General features: G+C 38.2%; 1 protein-coding gene across 9 annotated transcripts in view; it reads right to left on the bottom strand.

Annotated features, from left to right (window-relative positions):
• Positions 1-22133, bottom strand: part of GRIA4 (glutamate ionotropic receptor AMPA type subunit 4) — a 219285-nt gene that overhangs the window by 139124 nt on the left and 58028 nt on the right. For all 9 annotated transcript variants that reach the window (XR_007201606.1, XM_048294677.1, XM_048294671.1 and 6 more), the window contains exon 3: positions 7939-8178. Coding sequence is in view for 8 of the 9 variants with exons in the window: in XM_048294677.1 (XP_048150634.1) it covers positions 7939-8178 (240 nt within the window). In the remaining variant the exon portion in view is untranslated. The remainder of the gene's footprint in view (positions 1-7938; positions 8179-22133) is intronic.

The raw sequence follows: 22133 nt of genomic DNA, 5'->3' as shown, positions 1-22133 counted from the left end.
AACAGACATTCAGAATTACTGACCATACTGTCCCTGCTCCCAAGTAAATACAGAATGTGTGTAAAAACCAGATAAAAATGACATGTTTTCATTTAAAGGACTGTTTTTTATATATGCAGGTAACAACAAATTAACTATTCTCTAATTCTCTGATATTATTAGAACAAGCCATTGGAAGTTGCAATGTTATTTACATTTGGATGTTGGAATATAAAAGCATATAGAAGTTACAGGCATAATCTTGAATTACACATGTGTGAAACTGAGATAAACGCTACTGAGAAAAGAACTTAGCTCTAAGGATTCTACTACACTGTCACAAACAAATCATTAGAAAGGGCAGAGCTGATTCACTGGCACGGCAACTTAAAAAGCAGTATTTAAAATTATCATGAGTCTCTTGTCTTCTCCATGACACCCACTAAGTCAGAATAAAGCAAAGCAAATTCTTCAGACTAGCGATATAATAAGCAGCAGTTTATTTAATGTTTTATGATTTATGTATTTCTATGGCATTTGCATATTAGGCTGCACTCTATATTCTCAGTGTTTGCCAGATGACCAAACACACAGAGAAGTTCTGGTGCAGCATATTTTGAGCCACATCTTACATGGAATACTAAAGTTAGGAGACTCATCTGTACACTTGATGATCAGCTTTTGATTCTAATACCCACACTTTCTGTTAATTTCAACCTTGATCTAATGTTCAATCATTTCAGTCAATAAGAGGAGCATTTTTGTTAAATGAAGCATTCTGAAAGCTCTTGGACGATTTTTCACATGTAATAAATTAAATGATGACCCTGCTGATTTACGAGAATTGCTTCTCTTTAGTGGTAAGACAAGAGAAAGATGGAAAGTCACAGTATCATTACTAATGCTGATTTTAGGATCCAGCTGCGTTTTAGTTTCACGTGTGCATTTATTACCTGAATTTTCAAGCTGCTACCACCTGCTAAGAAGATGAGGACGAGCTGGCATGTTGCTGGTATAATTATTAATGATCTCACACTGGCAAAACAAAATTTGCTGCAAGCCAATTAGTGATGGATAAAGCACATTGCTCTATTTCATAAAAAACACGGAATTTACTGTTACTGAGTATAGACAACAGTAGATCATAAGACAAACTTACTGCAGGTCTCTAAACTCACTGATATTTAACAAAACGATATTTTTCTGTGTTTTGTGTACCATTTCAGATTGGCCTGCATTAAATTACAATGTAACTTTGGTAAAAAACAAACACAGTGGTAGCTGGATCTCAGTATGTGTGACATTATGCACTACCCATGTAGAGTGTTTGCTGAAGACAAATAGCTTTTTATCAGATCTAGTGAGGAATATGGAAAAATTCAAACCTACAAACCATGATGTTAGTGCAGTCTAGTAAAGACTATGAGACCAGGTATTGAATGCTGTTTGTTTTATCAGTATTTCTTCAATGTCATGACAACACTGATCTTTATTTCACAAAAGTTTGGTACATAACTGCATGATGCAGGTAAGAACCTTCCTTTTTCAGTGGACCTAACCATGAACTTACGTTTCTTTTTTTATTGTCCAACATTTTGCCAAAGGTCAGTAGGATGAAAAATTCATATTGTGGGAATCCTACCAAATTCTTCCTGGTGATACTAATGAAAAAAGGGCCCAAGACCAAGTGGATGACTGCAATTGAAAAAAGACAGATTCCCCACATAATATTCTTTACAATCCAAGACATAACTTGTTTTTTTCAGGTTTACCTGAAACACAATGTGACATTATTTTAGCAGTTTAAGCTAAGAATGATGTTGGTTTGGGCTTAACAGTGCTATGCAGAAAAAAATTAATAAATAAAGAGCACTTGGGGTCAAAACCATTTTTTTTCAATATTTTGTTGTAAGGTCACCTGCAATTTGCTTTTTATTAGTAACACTTGGTCCTTTTAACTTTTTTCAGAAATAAGAACCTTGACTCAGTATTTTTTTGCACATAAAAATGCAAGTTATATGTTTATATCACTACTGACTTTAGTAAGTCTAGCTCTTTCAATTGAGGTATTGAAATAACTTTACAACTTGCTATTATACTACCACTATTTTCACTAGTGAGTCATCAAAAAATTTGTTCAGAAGTGCAGTAAAAATATCAACTAAAGCTCGATGTAGGGTCAATTCTTTCAGCACCTAAATGCCCCCTTAATGATAACTTATTGAGTACCATATTATAATGATAGTCCTTCAACCTGGTTTTGCAGTGTTTTTATCTAGATCACTCAGAATATTTTTGATCTGATTTTTCAATAATAGAACACACTAAATGTTTTACAAAGGCTATATATATATATATATAATTGAATAGAAATAATATATTATTGAAAGTTGTTCCATAGTAGAAAATTAAGAAAATTATCTTTTCAGTGTCCCAAGTACTGTGAAGAAGCCATTCCCAATTTCCTAGAGACATGACAATTACATAAATAATCCTGAGGGGATATAAGAGATCATCTGAGGTGGGTATAGAAACGCAGATCACCAGTGCAGATATTTACTAACCTCTTCAAAACCTCTGAAGTGGTAACAATCTTACTCTAGTGGTAAGAATCTCATCAGATTATTCCAACCTAATTGAAGCATTTTTTCCTAGTAACACTTTAAATCTGCCTACATAATTCTATTTCTTGCCTTGATCTCATCAGGTACAAACGATTATTGATCTTTGCTCCTTAACTGTCCTACAATTAAGAAAATAAAGCAAAATCTCCATTCATAAAGCTTTTTCTAATTGGTCATGCCTTTTTTTTTTCTTTAAATATTCTTTCTCTTCACTGGTCCCTTGAAACTTGTATCTGTATATGGTGGTCAGTGATCACAGTGACATTCCAGCAATGGATTCTTGTGCCACATTTATACTGAAGGCCCTTGTTATAGCTGAAAACAGCATCTGGTGCTTTCAAAGGGCAAGGAAAAATTTTTTTTGAAAATTTTTGGTGTTTTCTTTTGCAGTGGAAGTCTCAACACGTGACACAGCAGCATGGCCAGCCAGGTGAGAGCGATATTCAGCTTTCACATCTCACACGCAACATTCTTTTTCGAAATTTCAGAATAACCAGTATGGCTTTCTGTACTTACATTACACTTAGGGCTCGCCACAACCCCTGAAACATATCCCATTGTACCAACGCTGAGACAGTTACTCTGCACTTTGTAGCTATGATTCTTCCCAGCTATGTTTATCCTTTACACCACCTTTATCACATTTCACCTTCTTGGTCTATCTATTTGGCAGGATCACTTTAAACCCTGAACCCTTTTTGTACCACTCATCCCTTGGCCAGGCTCACTACCCACCAAAGTCTTTTTCTGTGCTGTCATGCAAATTCAAAGACAAATCCGTTGCACCTCATCCGAGACCTGCTCCTACTTTTAAAATATGCCATAAGCAAAAATTTTGGGGTTATGGTTTCTGCTTTTCAAATTGCCATGCTGTAGTTGAACCTCTGTTTTCTATTTTTTCTGTGAGAATGTCAGGCCTGACGCAGTATCACTGGAGGTACTAATCATGGATACCCCAAACCTTATCCTTACTGCTGAGCCAGATGCTCTGCCAAAGGTGGAAGTTAGATTAGCCTGATAAACTGATTGTAAATAAACTCATAATCTCCCTCGAAATATGAGGGAAAGCTTTAAATTTCATGTACCATTATTTGCCTTTTCCAGACATCTTCTGTTCTCTTCTGGGACTCACTTATCCTCCATAAGTTCTTAGAGACAAAAGCCTAGAGATTGCTACTCTGTGTACTGTAGGATTAATTCTAACAGGCCACCAGTACTTGTAAACCCTTCTGCCAGGTTTAGATTGTCATAGAACACTTTCAACTTTAAAGGAGTTGCTATTAAAACACTATCCAGAAATGTGGGAAAATTAAATTTACTTTGTGCACAGTGAGCTATTTTTCCTCATCTGCAGCCATGACTGAGCTGGCTTCATGAACATGTATTTAAAAGGAGCAAAGGGGAAGAAAAAAGCATTAACAAGGAACATAAGCAGGCTCACACATGGTTCCTAATTTCTATAGAATATAACTATTTTATAGTCCTTGCCTCTGGTGAATCAACTGCTAGGCCAGCTGGTAGCTCTCCCCTTTGCGCTCCCACTCTTCAGACACAGTCTGGGACTGAAAACTCTTGCTGGGAAACACAGCTGAGTTCAAATGGATGCTGAAAATTTGTGAAAGCAGTTTCCAGCTTGTTGGCTGCCATCCTCCCTGGTGTCCTGTATGGCCCCATGCTGCTCTACAGCCCCTCTACCACTCTCCGTCCAGGGACTCCTCAGCTCTGGGTAATCTCTGCAGTTTAACTGGCAACTTCAGCCATTCCAGCTCTCAATAAGGCTACACACAGTGTGGAAAACTAACACTGACCTCTTGTAGGCTCAATACTTGCATCTCTCAAGTCTATATTGGATATTGGCAGTGCTAGGTGAATGGCTGGACTTGACCTTAAGGGTTTTTCAACCTAAATTATTCTACGATTTTTATTCTTGAACAGCTTCTCACATGTCACACAAACTCCTCTGGCCTTCTTTTGTGGTTTCAGGGTCTAAATTTTTCTTTCTGGTGCCAGAAAATGTTGTCACCAACTAGTGAAATCACACTACAGGCATACTTATGCTAGGTCAAAAATCTCATGGATTTACAGATACACAGCTCCACTTCATTGTATACCTCTTTTTAAATTAAATACCTCTCAGTCACAATAAAACAACATATACAAACTGAATGTTCTTGTGTTCTACTCATTTGGTGTTTTTCACTTAATTCCCTTTAGAGATAATATCAAATATTACCTGAACTTTTCTTTCCTGGTGGACTTCCCTTTCCTCTGGGTTTCTTAAGGAGGCACGGTTTTTGTTTCAGCCCTTTCCTACTATGCTTTGCATAACTCAAATAAATGTTCTTCAGCGTGCTTTTTCCCTGCCCTGTGTTCCTGGCACTTTGCTGTTAATATTAATTGTATTAAGCATCGGGTCATAATTAAGCCTTTTTGAACCTGAAAGGAGGATAAGAGAAAGAGAAACGTATTGAAACAAAATGACCCTTCAGGCTTTAGCCTTCTGTGTCACTCTTTACTTGCTCACTTTCCCATGTTAAATAATGAGCTGAATTTTCCTTCATCTTTCTCTTAGGTCTAATGCCTCTTGCAAAACCTGCTGTCCTTTTCCATAATGTCCCCTGCTAGATCCAATTAATTTTGTATTTTTGCCATTCTTCCTAGTATCTTCATTCTGTCACAGGACAGTGATTTTCCAGTCTGTGAGTTTGGCAGAACATCAGAAAGGGAGATTTAACATAATAGCTGAAGCCACCACCTCATCAGAGTTTGTGAGGTCCAAGACTGCTACAGGGTATAACCCCAGGTGTGGTATGTGGGAATGACTTGGAGAGATGCAACAAAAGTGCATTCCTGGCCTGAACTGAAATCTTAACATAGGTGGCTCCAGCAGTACAGAGACTGGCATTCTGCAGGGAGCTGAGGGGCTGTCAAAAAGATGAACAGAATGATGCAATAGAGAAACCTACCCTGAAAATATGATTTAATTGTTCAACCCCCAAGAGTGAGCAGCAACCGAGTCACATGCAACAGAACCAAGAAGAAGGCAGGACAGAAAGGCTGGGAAAGCAGGTCTGATAGCAACATTCATTTGTCCACCACTGCTGCTGAAGGTTTGCCCAAGTGTATTTTGTCATTCTACCTTCTGTGAAGGACTTCTGCCTTTTACAATACTGACAGCTGCTAAATACTGCCTTCTTCACAGTTAGCTACTGTGTCAGGCTGGAATTTAGGCTTATTGCTTACCTTCCCCCATAAGAGCTTATTCATAGCTTCCCACTTAAGCTGCAAATATCAATTTGCAAGCCCAGCAACAAAATGCTGAGAGGGTTCACCTTCCTTCAATTTGCTTCGATGGGACTGCTCAGAGAGACAGGGAGACATCTGGCAGGTAAAGGAAGGATCTCTGACAAAAATATGGACAGGGTTAATTTCTGGCCTCACTGACAGAGATTTTTACGACTCAACATTAATGATTTTTTTTTCTTTTTCCAGTTACTCTGATAGTAAGGTGATGTTTACTTTTTTTTTTTCAACCGTATCTCAGGTCCACATTGAAATTTTGTCTTGTGTAAAGGTAGTGAAAATTTACTCAACAATGATGTGTCTTTACAGTATTCTTAATACCAAAAGATACATTGAATCTTACTTTCTCCTGCATGAAACTGCATCACAAGACCTATCCAGAATTTGAGAGACTACCCAATGTAGTGTCCCCTGAATCCAAGCTGGAAAATGTCATGTCTTTATCAAAGACATGCTGATGAGTTCAGAGTTGCTGAGTTCAGTGCCATAAGAATTAATTATTAACTGTGCTGTTACAGACCGTGTGCTGAAACTGTCCTTGGTGTGATATCACATGCTTAAAAATAATGCCTCAATCTAATTAAGTGTGTGAATTTAGATGAGAAAGGTAACTGCAGGTTGTGCACTTCTTTTCTGTTGAACTTGCAGGACCACATCTGTAATTATGTGTTTGTTTTCTTTTTACCCATAACTACATCTTGAGTAGAAATGCGTTTAAATTCTGCCATATTTTCCTCTTTCCAGTTATCTAATCTATTCTATAATGCTTCCTAGAACTTCATGGGTCCAGCAAGCATTAAAAAAATAATTTGGTAAAAACAACAAACAAACAATTATGATACAATACAAACTCTTTCATTTTCCTACTTTATTCATTTTGATTCAAATTCAGGTATTTAGGCAGCATATCAAGGTAAAAACTCACTGAAATGTAGTGCTTGTATATATGAGAAAATTAACTTCTATAGCCACAATCAAATAATTAAACAGATTTAGTTAGGTCAGTGTAATTCCCTATTTCTTCTGTAGAGTAATTATACTAGAATAAAGCCACTTTAATTCTGGAATAGACTGTCCACATGGGGAACTATATTGAAACAGCTGTAGTAAAATAATTATTTGACTACAGATATGCTGCACGCTTCCCCCCTGTAAGCAAGCCATCAACATAAAAATCTTGCCTCTTTCACAGAAGCTCTGCTATTTTGGCTCGATCCTATTCCACAAACAACGGCAGAGGACTTTCCCAGCAGAATGAACACACAACTCGGAGAACAGCTTTTACCTCTCAATTCCTCACTGAGTGGTGAGGTGCAGTAATGCACTTACAGTTTTTTTACCAGTTAAACAGTTCTGAGATGCTCTGGGATGTGGAATGGAAACTGTGGATAGAAAATGCACCCTTTTCTGTAATTAACTACATATTTTATAAAAGTGTAGTCCTTCACAGAGGTAACTCCAGATGAAAGGAGTAGAAGATGGGCTGCAGCAGCACTCCCTCCCTCTGCTGGCCTGTGGATACCTTGTGCCTGGTAGGCATTGCCTCTCACCTCCACTACTCTGGCACAGCCTGAGGGCAGAGCCTTTCTCTGCCTTGAGCTTCCAAAGCTTGGAAGTCCCATAGGCTCACTCCCATCTCAGCTTACAGCAGTGCAGAGGCAGAGAAGTGGCCATTCCTCTCTACTTCTTTGTGCTGCTGTCACTTACGAAGTGAATTGAAGAGTGAATAGAGCTGTAACATTCTGATTATTGCACCGTGTTTTTGTTTAACTACCATTAGTTGTATGATTTTAGTATTCTAGACTTAAATCATAGGCTTTGGCTGGTCGATTACATACTATGTGAATCCAAGACCCAATTTTTGCAGACAAAGGATTTCTTCCTTCAGCCACACACCTACTCAGTCAGAGATATTTCACCTCAAAGGCCCTTTAAAATTTGGCTCCCCAAGCTCTCAATAGGACATAAAAGTTCACAGCTCTTGCAGAAGTCATTTGAACGACAAAGATAAGAAAGCTGGGTCACAACTTACCTCGATCTGTGTCATACAGGAAAACAAAGCGGTTCCATTCATAATGATCCAGCAAGCTCAGGAGGGCTCCCCTCAGGGATGGCCGCAGCTGCAGCACGAACTGACTCTCACCCTCCGTGGGGAAACTTGGCGTGATGAGGGAGATGTGCAAGGCGCTGCAGAATGAGGTCAAGGTATGTACTGATCTCTTATCATATAGTCCAAAAATGGCAAAAACTCCTCTAGAATACTGGGAGCAAACTGAAAGAAAGAAAGAAAGAAAGAGAGTTTAAGTAGTGGCAGAATCTGTAAATACGTACTTACACATTCAAACATCCCCATATTTTTAATTTGAAGATTTGCAATTCTGCCTGTACAGTTAAATTAAATTTTCACATGTGTTTTATTCTGGAAACCAATAAATAAATAGCTAAATAGCATTTTGTGACTTTCTGATCCCATTCATTGAAGCATCTATAGTGGTTTTGCTCAAAAATAAAATACAAAATAAACAACGTGTATTTTTGCATACCAGTGAAAAAATCAACATATAATGTTTTAGCCATAGCTCTGCATACTATCAGGCATTTCCATTACCTTTAACTGAAAAATTTTCACATTCTAAAATGTGAAAGTTATCAAAAAAATGTTACTGACCTTGTAAGTGAAATCTGGACATTCTGAATTGTAACAATGTAGAACCTTTGTTCCCTTTTAAGCAGGAAGTCCTTGTGGTACATTAAAACACTTCTAGAGACATTGAGTAAAAAAAACCTACTTCATGAATAATGTCCTTGACTTTAAGAGCGCAGTTTAAGTAAAACATAGTAAGTCAATGTGATCACACTTTTTCCCCAGCCCTTTTGTTTCTACCCTGTGCTACCCGAAAACCAGAAAACAAATGACCTGAATATATATTCTGAGTTCTGATTTGCTCTTGGACTCATTTAAGACATAGGGAAGGACTTCTATTGATTTCATCAGACTGGGTAAGGACTTTACTGATCTCTGCACATAAAAGCAGGCATATGGGTATTTTCTTAAGCAAATACTGCATTTCTATCAATTTATAAAGGGTCTAATGAAAAATATCCCATTCCTTTGAAGCACAAATCAAGTTATTGGAAACTGTGTGATCATTAATAGTGTTACCTATCCCAGAATCACAGAAAATGGAGAAAGGAACAGTCAGTTAGGGGATCATCATATACAAGTATGTGTATCTCCTATGCTCTCCTGATCCAGATTCTCTCTTCTCACAGTCCATTCTTACATGTTGCCTAAACACAGGAAAACTTAAGAAACCCTCCCACTAGCCTGGAGGTCACAGTCATTTTGCATGTGCAGTGCAGTCAGGGTACAGTGTACACCCTTAGCAAATTCAAATCAGTTCAGCTTTAACTTTTTTCACATTACATTTACTGTATAAAGAGCTAAAAATACAAATTGTGCATTTTTCTCCTAAGATTTAGGTGATTTACCCAGTTCTGATGTCAGAACTGGAGTAAGTGGCTTGAGGGCAGTTTTGCGATTTTATGTGCTCCTCCACTGCTATGGCTCCCATCCTAACGATTTTTATAGCCAGACTGTATATCAGTAAAGCTTTTTCAAAAACTTTCTTCCTTTCCCTAAGCTCCCCTTCAATATGCACATTTCTTATAAACCCTCTCAGTATTTTCCTTTCTGGACCACACAAAACAGATTCCCACAGACCCCTCAAACTGGCATTTGCCAAATTAGTGGCTTGCCGTTCCACTAGTCATCACAGGCAGTGTTGCTCTCTGCTTTCCCAGCTCCATCTCATCTTGCTTGAACACAGATGACCAAAATGCTGCGAATTTCAGCTGAAGGCTTTCTGCTTCTTTTTACATTATTCCCCCATCTCTACCATAAAGTATTTTTGCTGACATATCCTAAGACAACACTGTGTTTTTCTAACTCTGAACCTCAGTGATGGCTGATGACCATGCTGGGATCAAAATTCTGCTCCTTCTTCCTTCTGGGCCATTTGCAAATGATGCGTTTCTGCTTACAGCATAGAATTTTCATTAGTCACTATTATTCGTTTTCCATCATGTCACACTTATTACCATACTCCTCAAAATTATTTACTTCTATGGTTAAAGTCTTAGTCTGCTCTGTTTGATGTACTTATCTCCCTCTCCAGCAAATTCCATCATTGTACCCTGACTTTTCAGCTCTGTGTCTGCTACAAAATTAGACACTTACTATCTTCCTCCTGTAATTGTGCTTCTCCAGCCTGGTACCTCCTCTTCCACCAAAATTTGTTGCCATCTTCTCCATTTTTTCGTGCTTGCCTTTTGACTCCATTTGTCCCCATTTCCATAAATCACTTCTCTTAAGAGCATGTCTATTTTATTACATTCTCTTCGAAATTGGAAGATAGAGATCAATCCTATACTGTCTACCTTAGGAACTTCTGGTTGCATTTTATGCCATTTTCAGTGTACATCCATATTTTAAAGCTTTCTTTCCATCAAAATCTGTTCTACAACTTCACTGATCATACATATCACAACTTACTTAACAGGTCTAGTAAGAGGCACTTGTAATTGCATCTGCCCTTCAGTAAACCAATTCTTGAAGAACCAGGGAAGAAAGATGCAATTTCCCTGTTCCCATTTGTCATCACACCTCTTTTAAGATCAACATTCTCCTTGAGTGAAAATCAATATGAAATATCTATCAGTTTTAAATCTCCAAACCAGATTTTTCTGCTTTTCTGTCCCATCATCAATATAGAACAGCTTTAATTATTTTCCTATTTCCTGTACTTTTATTTAAATATGTAAATGACCTTCTACTGTTGTTTTAATGTCCTTTAAAAGTTTCATTTTTCAGTGGAACTTAGGCTCTCATTTCTGAAGCAAATCTCCTTTATAGCTCCTTTTTTTAAAAAAACCCCAAAACTTTCTTATTAATAATCCTTTTTAAACACTTGTTTCTGGTATCTTCCTTCTATAATCATTCATTCAGTCACATCCTGTACATTATCTTCCTCTGCAGAGGGATTTCTCTGTGTTTTACAAATATTTCTGTGAGGATATGGCAGCCTTCTCTATTTTTTAACACAGCTCAATTAACCCTGACAACTGAAATAATTGAACACAAACCTCATGTATGTAAGTGGCAGTTACTTAATGTGTTTCTTGTTTAGACAAAATCCTTCCTAAGGCTCCTTGTTGTTGTACTTTGCACTTTTACAGCGGCACAGAGTACTTTTTGTAATACACGGTCCTTACAGTAGGAATCCACATGATGAAAAATTCAAGAAATCAATGCCAAGCTGTGAAATTGTACACTTAGTGGAGTTAAAGCTTGAATTCATTCTCAGGATGGAGAAAAAAGTCAAACTTGAAATTTCATTAAATAACATTATATGACCCTGAAGTACTTATAACTTAAAGTAACAGAATAATAATTCTTCATGTTCAAAGGAAACTATCCTTGCCACAGTCTAAATCCAAATGTGATAAAACATTATCTGAGTACCATTAGAGTCCTGAAATAGCCGATCCAAGAAAACTTGTGCTATTATACTTGAGATCAAGACTGGGAAGTAACTGAAGAGTGTCCTTCTTTGCTCCTTGATAAGAAAAAATGCTAACATAAGGGTTATGAGAATTTTTTCTTACTCAGTACAAAACCCCCAGAGAGGAAAAATGCCTGTGACACTATGGAGATGAAGCTTTAACATATGCAGAGATGCTGCAACACTCTTGAATCAATTTTACAGTAATCAGCAGCGACCACAAAAATCAGCAAAGCCAGGAGGATTTGCATTCTGACTCATTACTGCTCTCAGAAAATGCCTCCAGGCAAACATGACTACCTGGATTTCCCAGTTCTTTTTCCATTTCTCTTACACTTCTAAAGGCATTTTACTTATTAAAAATGCACTAAATTATGCTTGGTAAAACAGTCGCATATTAGCATTCTAAGAAAATTTTGTTCAAGATATTTTCCCTCATAAATATAAAGCAGTGACAAGAACACTTTTATGAGCATACTTTGAAAAATATTGAATAATAATTTGTCTTTAAACCAGATATCTCTTCATAGCTGACAACCTACTATCCGTATTACACATACTATTTTCTCCTGCAGATATTTCAGTGCCATTGGTCTCACCACAGATGAGATGAATGCAGAGGTCAGACTCATAGAATCATAGAATGGTTTGGGTTGAAAGGGACATTACAGGTCATCGAGTTCCAATATTCCCTATCATGGGCATGGACACCTGCCACTAGATCAGATTACTCAGTGCCCCATTCCACCTGGTCTTGAACATCTCCAGGGATGGGGAGTCCACAACCTCTCTGGGCAAACTTTTCCAGTGCCTCACCACCGTCACAGTGAAGAATTTCTTCCTAATATCTAATCTAAACCAACCCTCTTAAAGTTTAATACCATTCCCCCTTGTCCTGTCACTACATGCCTTTGTAAATAAACTCTCTCCATCTTTCTTGCAGGCTCCCTTCAGGTACTGGAAGGCTGCAATTATGCCTCCCTGCAGCCTTCTCTTCTCCAGGATGAAACCTGGTTCTCTCAGTCGGGCTTTACAGGAATAGCACTCCAGCCCTGGGAACAACTAAGTGTTCCACCTCTGGACTGACTCCAACTGACTCCTCCCTGTGCTGGGACCCCAGAGCTGGATGCAGCGCTGCAGGTGGGGTCTCACCAGAGCAGAGCAGAGGGGCAGAATCCCCTCCCTGGCCCTGCTGCCCCACGCTGTTTTAGATGCAGCCCAGGATACTTTTGGCTTACTAGGTTGTGAGTGCTCATTGCCGAGACATGCTGAGCTTCTCATCCACCAACACCTCCAAGGCTTTTCCCCAGGGCTAGTCTGAATCCTTTCTCCACCCAGCCTATTCCTCTCAGAACAGACTCCAGAAAAAAACATTGCAATGCACCTTAAATAGCCAAGATTGTGCTGATACAGTCGTTGTAATATGAATGAGATGTGTTCTTTTCTAGCAGATTGTACTACGTGGTAGTACAATCTGCTAGAAAAGAACAGGTGACTCAGAGGACCTTCAGTTAAGAAAAGATATCATAATGCCAAAATGGCAAAAATTGTATATACTGAAGGGTTTACTGACACACATGGTCAAGTCACAGTAGTCTTCTTTCTCTGTAAGAGAAATACTTTCCAAAGTTCCTGCTATTGTTCTAAAGACAAGTCCCTAACAAAACAAAAATCTTACCCTGAAAAATGAAAAGCAAAAAATTCCAACAACTTCTTATTTCCAAGTTATATCCAGATAGTTTAAATCCTCTAAACAATATATTTACAAAGAATAAGGAGTGTACAACTGGTCTGCCAACAGTGTTAGTTTTGCTCAGCAGTGAACAGGTACCAGATACAGGAACCATATATGTAGGAATCTGGAAGACCTGCAGCCTAACACCAAGCAACATGGCAGATGCTGCTTCAGAGTCACGACTCGCTGACCCTGAGTGTTCCAGGACACAGGTTCTGGAATGAGCATTTTAAAATGCTTTTCCCTATGTTTTCAACACCTGTGTGGGAAGCCCTGGCACAGTTAGCTGTTACAGATATACTGACAGACACCCACATCTGTTATAAAAACCCAAATTATGGAAGCACCCAAATTGAAAGACTCAAGACTAGTTTACATTGTGGAAGTTTTCAGATATGAGGACAGTCTTTCATTGCTGTCTCTTCCATTCCTCCTATGCTTTGACATCCAGACAGGGATTAGGGATTATGATTGGTCAATGACAACTTGTGTCTGACTCTCCTTCCTCCTCAGGCTGCACTCTTTCACTGCTCCTATGCAGTGTTTTTTATCCTTTACTAAATGTGTTATCACAGAGGTACCACAGCATCACTGACATGCTCAGCTTTTACCAGCAGCATGTCTGTTTTGGGGCTGGCTGAAAACTCCCTCTGTCTGACATGAGAGTGGCCCCTGGCATCTTCTCACAGAGGCTGCCCCCATAGTCCCCTTCCCCCAGCCAAGGAGGGGCAGGCGCTGATCTCTTCTCTGTGGTGCCCAGTGACAGGACCTGAGGGAATGGCCTGAAGCTGTGTCGGGGGGGTTTAGGTTGGGTATTAGAAAAAGGTTCTTCACCCAGAGGGTGGTTGGGCACTGGAACAGGCTCCCCAGGGAAGTGGTCACAGCCACAGCCTGACAGAGGTCAAGGAGCATTTGAACAATGCTCTCAGGCACACGGTGTGACTGTTGTGAATGGTCCTGTGCAGGGCCAGGAGCAGGACTTGATTATCCTTGAAGGTCCCTTCCAACTTAGCTTATTCTACGATTCTTTGATCTGGTAAACTTCAGAGAGCAACAAATTTAAAAAGTATATTTAGGGAGTCACATTTCCTTGCCACCATAATGGCACATGAAGACTTTCATTTGAGGTGTGTCTGCAATGCCATCTGTGGTCCATGTCTTCATGGGTCACAGTCATATACACTATTTTTTGTTCAGCTGCTGTGCACCTGCCAGCACTGATGTAAAAAATACTGTGTGAATTTTCCTAACCTAAAGAACTCCTTCCAAGAGGAACAGCCTACCCATATGGAGATGCAAGCTCTACATGTGAGATGAAGCACAGAAGGGAGAATCATTTAATTTAAATATGAACCTGCCTCACAAGGTCAAATGATTTATCAACTTATGTCTGTGAAAGCTCTGACATCTGAGATGAGATTAAGCAGTATTTCTCAAATAGCTTTGAGATTGGCATTTCTTGTTAAAATGTCCAAAGATCTTTCTGTTCATTTTGCACAGATCATCCCAAAAATCTCTTTGTCCTCTGTGCTCTCGGATCCACCTCCTCCTGATCACTCCACTGACCTCCACCTCCTGGAAGATGACACAAGGCTAGCTAGAGCTCTGGAACTAAAATACACATGATCTAAATTCATCCCTCTGCAGTTTTAAACTATCTTGCACCCAAATCCAGTACAGATTTGATACACATATGCTCTTCCTCAGTTGTGTTTGAGACGGCTGATTTAATACTAAATTATGCTCTTGCATTAAGAAAAATTCCCAACACTGAGACAAACTTAATGAGATGAACTAAATCACTGATATAAGATGACAGACAGGATTATAAAAGAGAAAACAGTGTTACATAAAGTGGCTAGATGAAAAAAAATATACATGTATTAGGACCAGTTTACTACCATCTTAAGAACGGTCTGGAGTAGAGTAGGATACCTCTAAATAGGGTCATCCAAAATAGGACAAAAGGGAAACAAGGAGCTTTTTTGCATATTATATAGTTAATACATCCAACAACATCCAACAAAACCCTATTCATGTTCTGTTTATATTCTGCACCCTCTAAATCATCATGTACCTTTGTCTTTTGATCACAAACTCCTCCAAGAAAATTAATTATCTTGCATTTAGGAGACATACATCACATGTCAGGTAGCAACATATCTAAAGCATTATAACCAGAAATAATATCACAGCATTACTTTAACCAAAACCAGCTTATTGCTCTAAAATTTAACACTGTATTAGTGGTTGAGGTGAACAAAAAGATATTACATTAAGATAGTTCCAGCTTTAGAAATAAAAAAATAAAAAAAAACCCCAATGAATCACAAGTACTACCCCCTTGAGTATTTATTCCTCTCAAACATTTGTCCTGTAAGATATTGCATAATGAGAAGTCTGGTATGTTGGGTACTGAATCTCTGAAACTAAATCAATCCCCTGGAGCAAGTCACTTTGCATTCCCATGTCTCAGTTTTCAAGGTTTAAACTGTCTGTTCTATTGGGGACTATAAGCACTTGACAGGAAGGCCAGCCTCCTATTAGATATCTGTAAAAAGTTTAGCACAATGGTCCAGCTGTCTCAAGTGCTTCAGAGTGCTAGCCCAATGTGTATGAATGTTATACCTAGTGGACACATATCTTGCAGTTCCATAGTAAATTCTGAACCCCTAAAAACACATAAGCCTTTGTCCTAAAGGTCATTGTGTTTGGTTGTATGCATAAGATTAAGCAGGTACTAAAAAGTGTGCAGGAGTAGTTAAATGGAGTTCAACAGACAGATCCATCAAACACAGCAAATTCAGGAGTGTTTTTTACTCACAGCAGCGGGTTACTTCTAGTACTCTCTTCTAAGTGACTTACCAGCTCATTTAAAAATACTCTCCTAAGAACAATGAAAGCCTTGGTTTAATGTGTCAAATCAAATGGTAATTCGGGAAATGCAATTCTGTTTGTTCAGCTGCAGATGTGAGAACATATTGAAAAACAAGATTCAAACTTACTACATTTTTTAATTAATTGTTACATTTCCAGAAATCATTTTTGTGAATTGTCTCTAAAAGACTATTTCTGCTCAAAGACAATTCCTGAAACAATATCAGAAAGTGGAAGTGCATTTCTTGCCTATTGAATGGAAAATGGAATTGAATTAGCTTAACTAACATGCATGGTATTTTCTTCTTTTAAAATGGATTTGAAGATTGTAATATGGTATTTTGTGTACAGTGTCTTATACCAGATCACTAAGCTACAGAACATTAACTTTAGAGGGTTTCCCTGAGGGACACTCAGAATAAAAGAGAAGACCATTGAGACCAGCCAAGACTGGCTTGCAGATCCACCTGCTGAACTCTTCTCCGTGCTTCATATGGAGGCAAGATTGTCTCTCCAGAAATTAATACATTGATTAAAGTTTCCTCCATGCCAATTGCAAAAGAAGTTGTGCAAAAAGCATTTGTGTCTTTGTATGTAAACAGGGGCACAAAGGGAGAGTGTAGGAGTCTGTCTCACCTGGTTCTTACCACCCAAAAGTCAAGGGTTTATTTTCTAGGGTTTTTTTTCTGTCTCTAAAATAGAAAAAAAGTATATTCCAATGACAGACCTTAAAATGGGTGATAAATTAAGTGTACTGATTTATCCACTAGAGGTACCTTTCCCTTCTTAGCTACAAAAGGAAACTACACAATTATGAAAGGCTTGGCACCTACATTTAGATAGATGGATTTAAGATTGTTCCCAAAATCTCACTTTAGGAAAAATACCTCTGTATTTTTAATTCCCTCTCCATCCCTAGATCCAATCTGATTTGGAGCTAGCCTTCTCTGAGGGCCATCTCATTTGACTGACACAGATCCCTTGCAGCCAGGGGCTGCAGGTATTTCTCAGAGATCATGTATGTCTATTTTCCTAAAAAGTGCTGACAACTCTCATTTCTTGATAAAGAACACAAAGTAGCTTGGCTGTTCATAAACTTTTGTGAGGGAAACTGCTTCAATCTTTAAATAATTTCCATCTGAAACTTGAGCACCACTAAAGTATTTTACTTTCATTAGTATATAATTCCACATAGTTTAAATCGAATGGAATGTTTGTATAGAGCAAGAAAAAAATTTCCACTGGGTTTATTTACAAAATTTCTTTTTCCTCTGTGCCTTGGCTAATTTCTTTGATAGAACACCCCTCACGAATTTCACATTTGCTGAATGCTACCAAATCTTTTCTCATTTTTTAAAGCACTTTACTGCTCTGTCTACAATAAATCAACCAGTCTTTGTGCCTTTGTCCTCCAGTCCTGTGCACTCCATGGATCTGATATTTATAGCTATCTGGCAATGCACATACACGTGTGTATCCCTAACTCTGCCAAAACTTTCTTTTTGAAAGCTCTCCCATAGAGAATCCTCATGCAGCATTTACCTTTCATAGCCACATGAATGAGAATCCACATCAGTACAGGAGTTCTTTTTTGGCTGTTTTTAAAAGCTGATAAAAATATCAGTAACATGTGAGACTTCCAGGCTTTTCAGAACTACAAGTTTTTTAAAAAGTTAAACATGATAGGAAGTTCCTATGACACTGGCAGGTTTTCTCAAGGACAAAATGTCCAGAGCCACCTTTGAAATTTTTTTTCCTGCTTCAGGATAAAAGCTTAGAGAGGCATAACAGATTGCATGGAAATTAGACTGGACTACAGTAAAAAACTGGTTTATGGAATCAATCGTAAAATTCCCAGTTGCTTAATTGAGGTGAACATTTCAACTCTGATACTGCTGGTGGTCAGAGATCTTCTTGCAAAATCCTATCACCTTTTCAGTTTGCCAGCTGAGGGAAAAGTCACCCTCATTAAATGAATATCTAAAGAAATCATGTTTGATAACTTATCTAGATTGTCTGTGTGATTAAACATTTTTTGCTTCTCTGATTAAACATTTTCTCTCTTTCTTGGAGAGATTCATTTTCTTACGAGACATATTACTTCTTTCAGTTCAAATTTGAACTTCATCCAAACATTTCTTTATAGAGAAAACAAATTACTTTGCAGCTTGTTTTTCCCCTCAAAATCTAAGATTTTATAAAACCTTCCCCCATATCCTATTTTAATGAGACAAAGCAAAGAAAATATGAATTTTGTTTTAAGAAGTAACCCTTTGATGGCCCACTTCTTTACAATGCTAGCCTCCATTTTTTTAAAATTTATCTTGAAAAGGGAAAAAATAGGCATATTTAAAAATATGCTTTTCTTTCCAGAAGAAAAAGAGCTGAAAAAACAAAATCAGTTTCATCAATTTTAAATAGCATGGTGTCTTATGAAGTGTGCAGTTGATTACATAAAGACAGCTTTTTATACATAGCTGTGCTACCACAGTTTTTTTTTTACACATAAGAAGAACTATTTGTAGTTTACAGAAAAAAATAGAGACAATTTTTTCTTAATTTTGGAGAAATACACGGTAATTTTGCAGTACTCCTGCCAGCAAAACTGTCATTGACAGGAATTAACTGAATTTAATTTGAGATATGAGAGGCGAAGCCATACAATATGGCTCCTGACCTAAATTGTTTTGATGAACGCCTTACCATAATTTATACCTCAAATACTGTTCTCCGTTTGGGGGCTCACTGCCAGAAAGACATTGAGGGGCTGGAGCGTGTCCAGAGAAGGGCACCGGAGCTGGGGAAGGGTCTGGAGCACAAGTCCTGTGAGGAGCAGCTGAGGGAGCTGGGGGTGTTCAGCCTGGAGAAAAGGAGACTCAGGGAGGACCTTACCACTCTCTACAGCTGCCTGAAAGGAGGCTGTAGCCAGGTGGGGGTTGGCCTCTTCTCTTGGGTAACAGGTGGCGGAACAAGAGGAAATGGAAAGTTGTGCCAGGGCAGGTTTAGATTGGACATTAGAAAAATTTCTTCACTAAAAAAGTGGTGCCCAGAAGTGCCACAGAAGTGATTAAACCTCCATCCCTGAAAGTGTTCAGAAAACACGCAGCTGTGGCACTTTTGGACATGGTTTAGTGGTGGACATTGCATGTTATGTTTATGTATGGGCTCAATGACCTTAGAGGTCTTTTTCCAACCTATATTATTCTATAATTGTATTAAATTTGGGGGGAGGGGATTTCCAATGTTATTATAAAGATCCATCATCTTCTAACAAGAGCACATGCCAGAGCATCCTAAACCATACCCTAGATTTTCTCTTGAAAGCACGTTTTCCTAATGTACTGGTTTGCTGTATCTCTTCCGAGAAGGTTGGCCTTGTGGTCTTAGAGGTCTTTTCCAGCTTTAATGATGCTGTGATTCTCTAACTCACATTTTGAACCAATGTTGCTTCTTTATGTCAAATGTCGTGTTCTAATTTTACTGAACTGAAAAAACCCCATGAACACCACGGTAATTTGAGGAAGCTCAAGAAAAGCATTTCTTGAAGTACTGAGGAAGCTTGGTACAACGCTTCCATGTGACTTTAAAAGGGGACTAGACATTTAACTGCTCCCTCTGGCTTAGGAAATATCTCCCCAGACCACTGAAAAATCTGGCAAAGGAAGAAATAGAAGGCAGGTAATCATGAAAGATGTAACTAAATTGGTCCAGTGTGAAGATTCATTCCAGCATGGTTTTCATTCAAACTTGACCAAAGATGTTATTTTTTGTCTGTTTTGAGTTTTATATTTAGAATTAAAGTCTGTCCTTAGGGAAGTGATGTCATTTGATTCATCACTAGAACTCTGTTGTTCTTTTGTTGGTGAGTATTCTCAAATTCTTATTCTTCCACCTTAACCTTCCAGGCAACACATGTTGTCCCCAGAAGTGCCGCGATCTCTGTCCAGGCTTTGGAATGTGTTGGCCCAGGTGGGGCTGGGATTCTACTTTCTTTCCTCAGTAGCTGATTTCACATCATCAAGAGTTCCCTCACCAGCAACTTAAGTTATTGTTTACTTTGATTCATGCTATTGTGCAAGGATATAATCTTAAATAATTTTTCCCACTTTGCCGTTTACTATTTAGAATGAGTGAAGCCATGATTTCCTTTTGGCCTCAATAAGATTAACAGACATTCATCATATGATGTTGAATAAATAACATTAAATAAAACTCTGCTTCCTTGGTCCCTCTTAGATCTGAGTATCTTTTAAAGATCCAGAAAACATGGTTTCTAATTTCTGAAAACAATTTTCATGTTAAGAGGATATGTGTGATGAAAATCTTACCTGTTTTTTTTTCCCAATTTCCCACGGGTTAAAAACCACTATTAACTAATTACACATACTTTAAATTGAAAAAAAGCATTTTCATTAATTTCTTTAATCCCCATAACTGGGATTTACATATGAAAAGTTTCTGAATACTTTCGAAAAAATGTTGTCCTTCCATTACTTCCTTCCTCTTGATGGTAGGAAGCATAACTGGAAACCAGCGTTACTGTCGGATAAATGGAACATGCTAGCACATCATGAGATCATATACAGCTTGATCAGAGAGACAAAACTCTTCAGAGGATCTAGAAACAAAATTCTGCTGCTGCCTTCTGCAGCCTGTGACTAGGTATTGGCAGGACAGCAGTTGCTGACAAAGTGCGCAAGGCTCTTCTGAAGCTATTCTCCAGTCAAGGAGTATCTTCTGCACTGTCATTTCAGGGATTGAGATATATCAAGTGCCAATTGTTCTACTAGTTTACCCACATTTAAGGACCTTTTATTTACAGTGGATGAGAGATTTTCATGCTCCCATGAGTTTTATTCTGTGATAGTGCAAGTGTGTTCTGAAGAGTAAATAAATTTTTTAAAAGATGTGAAATTTACTTTGCCAGGTACATATAAAATGTACTTCATGATTATTTGGATTGTTTCTTCTTCCACATGAGGATTGGTAATGATGGCTTTTTCAGAACTTAGGTGCTTCCAACAGCCCAGAATTACCTCATAAACTGTACCATCTTACTGTTTTTACTGCTTTTCCTAGCCTTGATCTAGTGAACTGGCTTAATGGTACCTGGAAGGACAGAGAAGTGAAAGCCAAGGTAAATTTTCACTCAAAGTTCCATTTTAATTTCCAATAGACATGTCAATTAGCTGTTCTGAGTTTTCCAAAAACCAGTTTTCTGAAAACCGAAATTCTAACACTTAAGTTCCTCATATAGTTGGAGTCAAGAATAAAATATTTTCAAAGAATCAGTAAGATGAATGTAGATACCTTTATTATTCATCACTGACCTGTTCAGCATGGATTCTCTGAGACTTCTTTCATCATTCTGTACTTCACACTGCAGCCCTCCCTCAAAAATCCTAGGCATTATTACTCTTAGCTTCACAAAACCAAATCCATACCAAGAGATTTTCTCTCCAGAAATTTGGATCTTAGCCTGCTTGGGTGACTATATATATCTGTGAACCATGGTTACTTCAGACATCTCATGCTGAACACTCAAACAGATCGTCTTTTCTGCACTTGGTCCTTTATGTTGCCTTGTTGTTTCAACTATCTCACTGTGCTGAGGTTTTTCCAGCATCTTGTAGCTTGCCTGTTTTCCCCAGATAATGCAGTGATCATAGCTGAGGAATTTTTCCAGATGTAGACTCTGCCTACTATGGATGTCTTATCAAAATTACATTAGGCAATCACCGTCTTTGGAGGGCCAGAAGTCCAAAATTTAAGAAAACCCAAGCTAGCCCCATACTCTCTGCACATTTTTTCCCAGTGTGCCTTGAAGTTTCTTCTCCACTCATTTTACGAGGGCTTCTTCTTAGCCTCCCATGATTATGCCAGGGGAAATTAGCCACAGTACAAATGGGTGATTTTAAAATCAAATGCTTGGCATGGATGATTAGAAATGCATGTTCCACTGTCTTCTATTTTTGCCATCAAGCTGTTTTTTCTTTCTCTAAAAAACTAATCTTTCAACTTCTTTCATGTATAAAAGGCATTTTGCAATAG

Source organism: Corvus hawaiiensis, chromosome 2 (assembly GCF_020740725.1).
Source record: "Corvus hawaiiensis isolate bCorHaw1 chromosome 2, bCorHaw1.pri.cur, whole genome shotgun sequence".
In the NCBI taxonomy this organism is placed as follows: domain Eukaryota; kingdom Metazoa; phylum Chordata; class Aves; order Passeriformes; family Corvidae; genus Corvus; species Corvus hawaiiensis.
The sequence above is the reverse complement of the archived record's forward strand: the minus strand, read 5'-3'. Positions and strand labels throughout refer to the sequence as shown.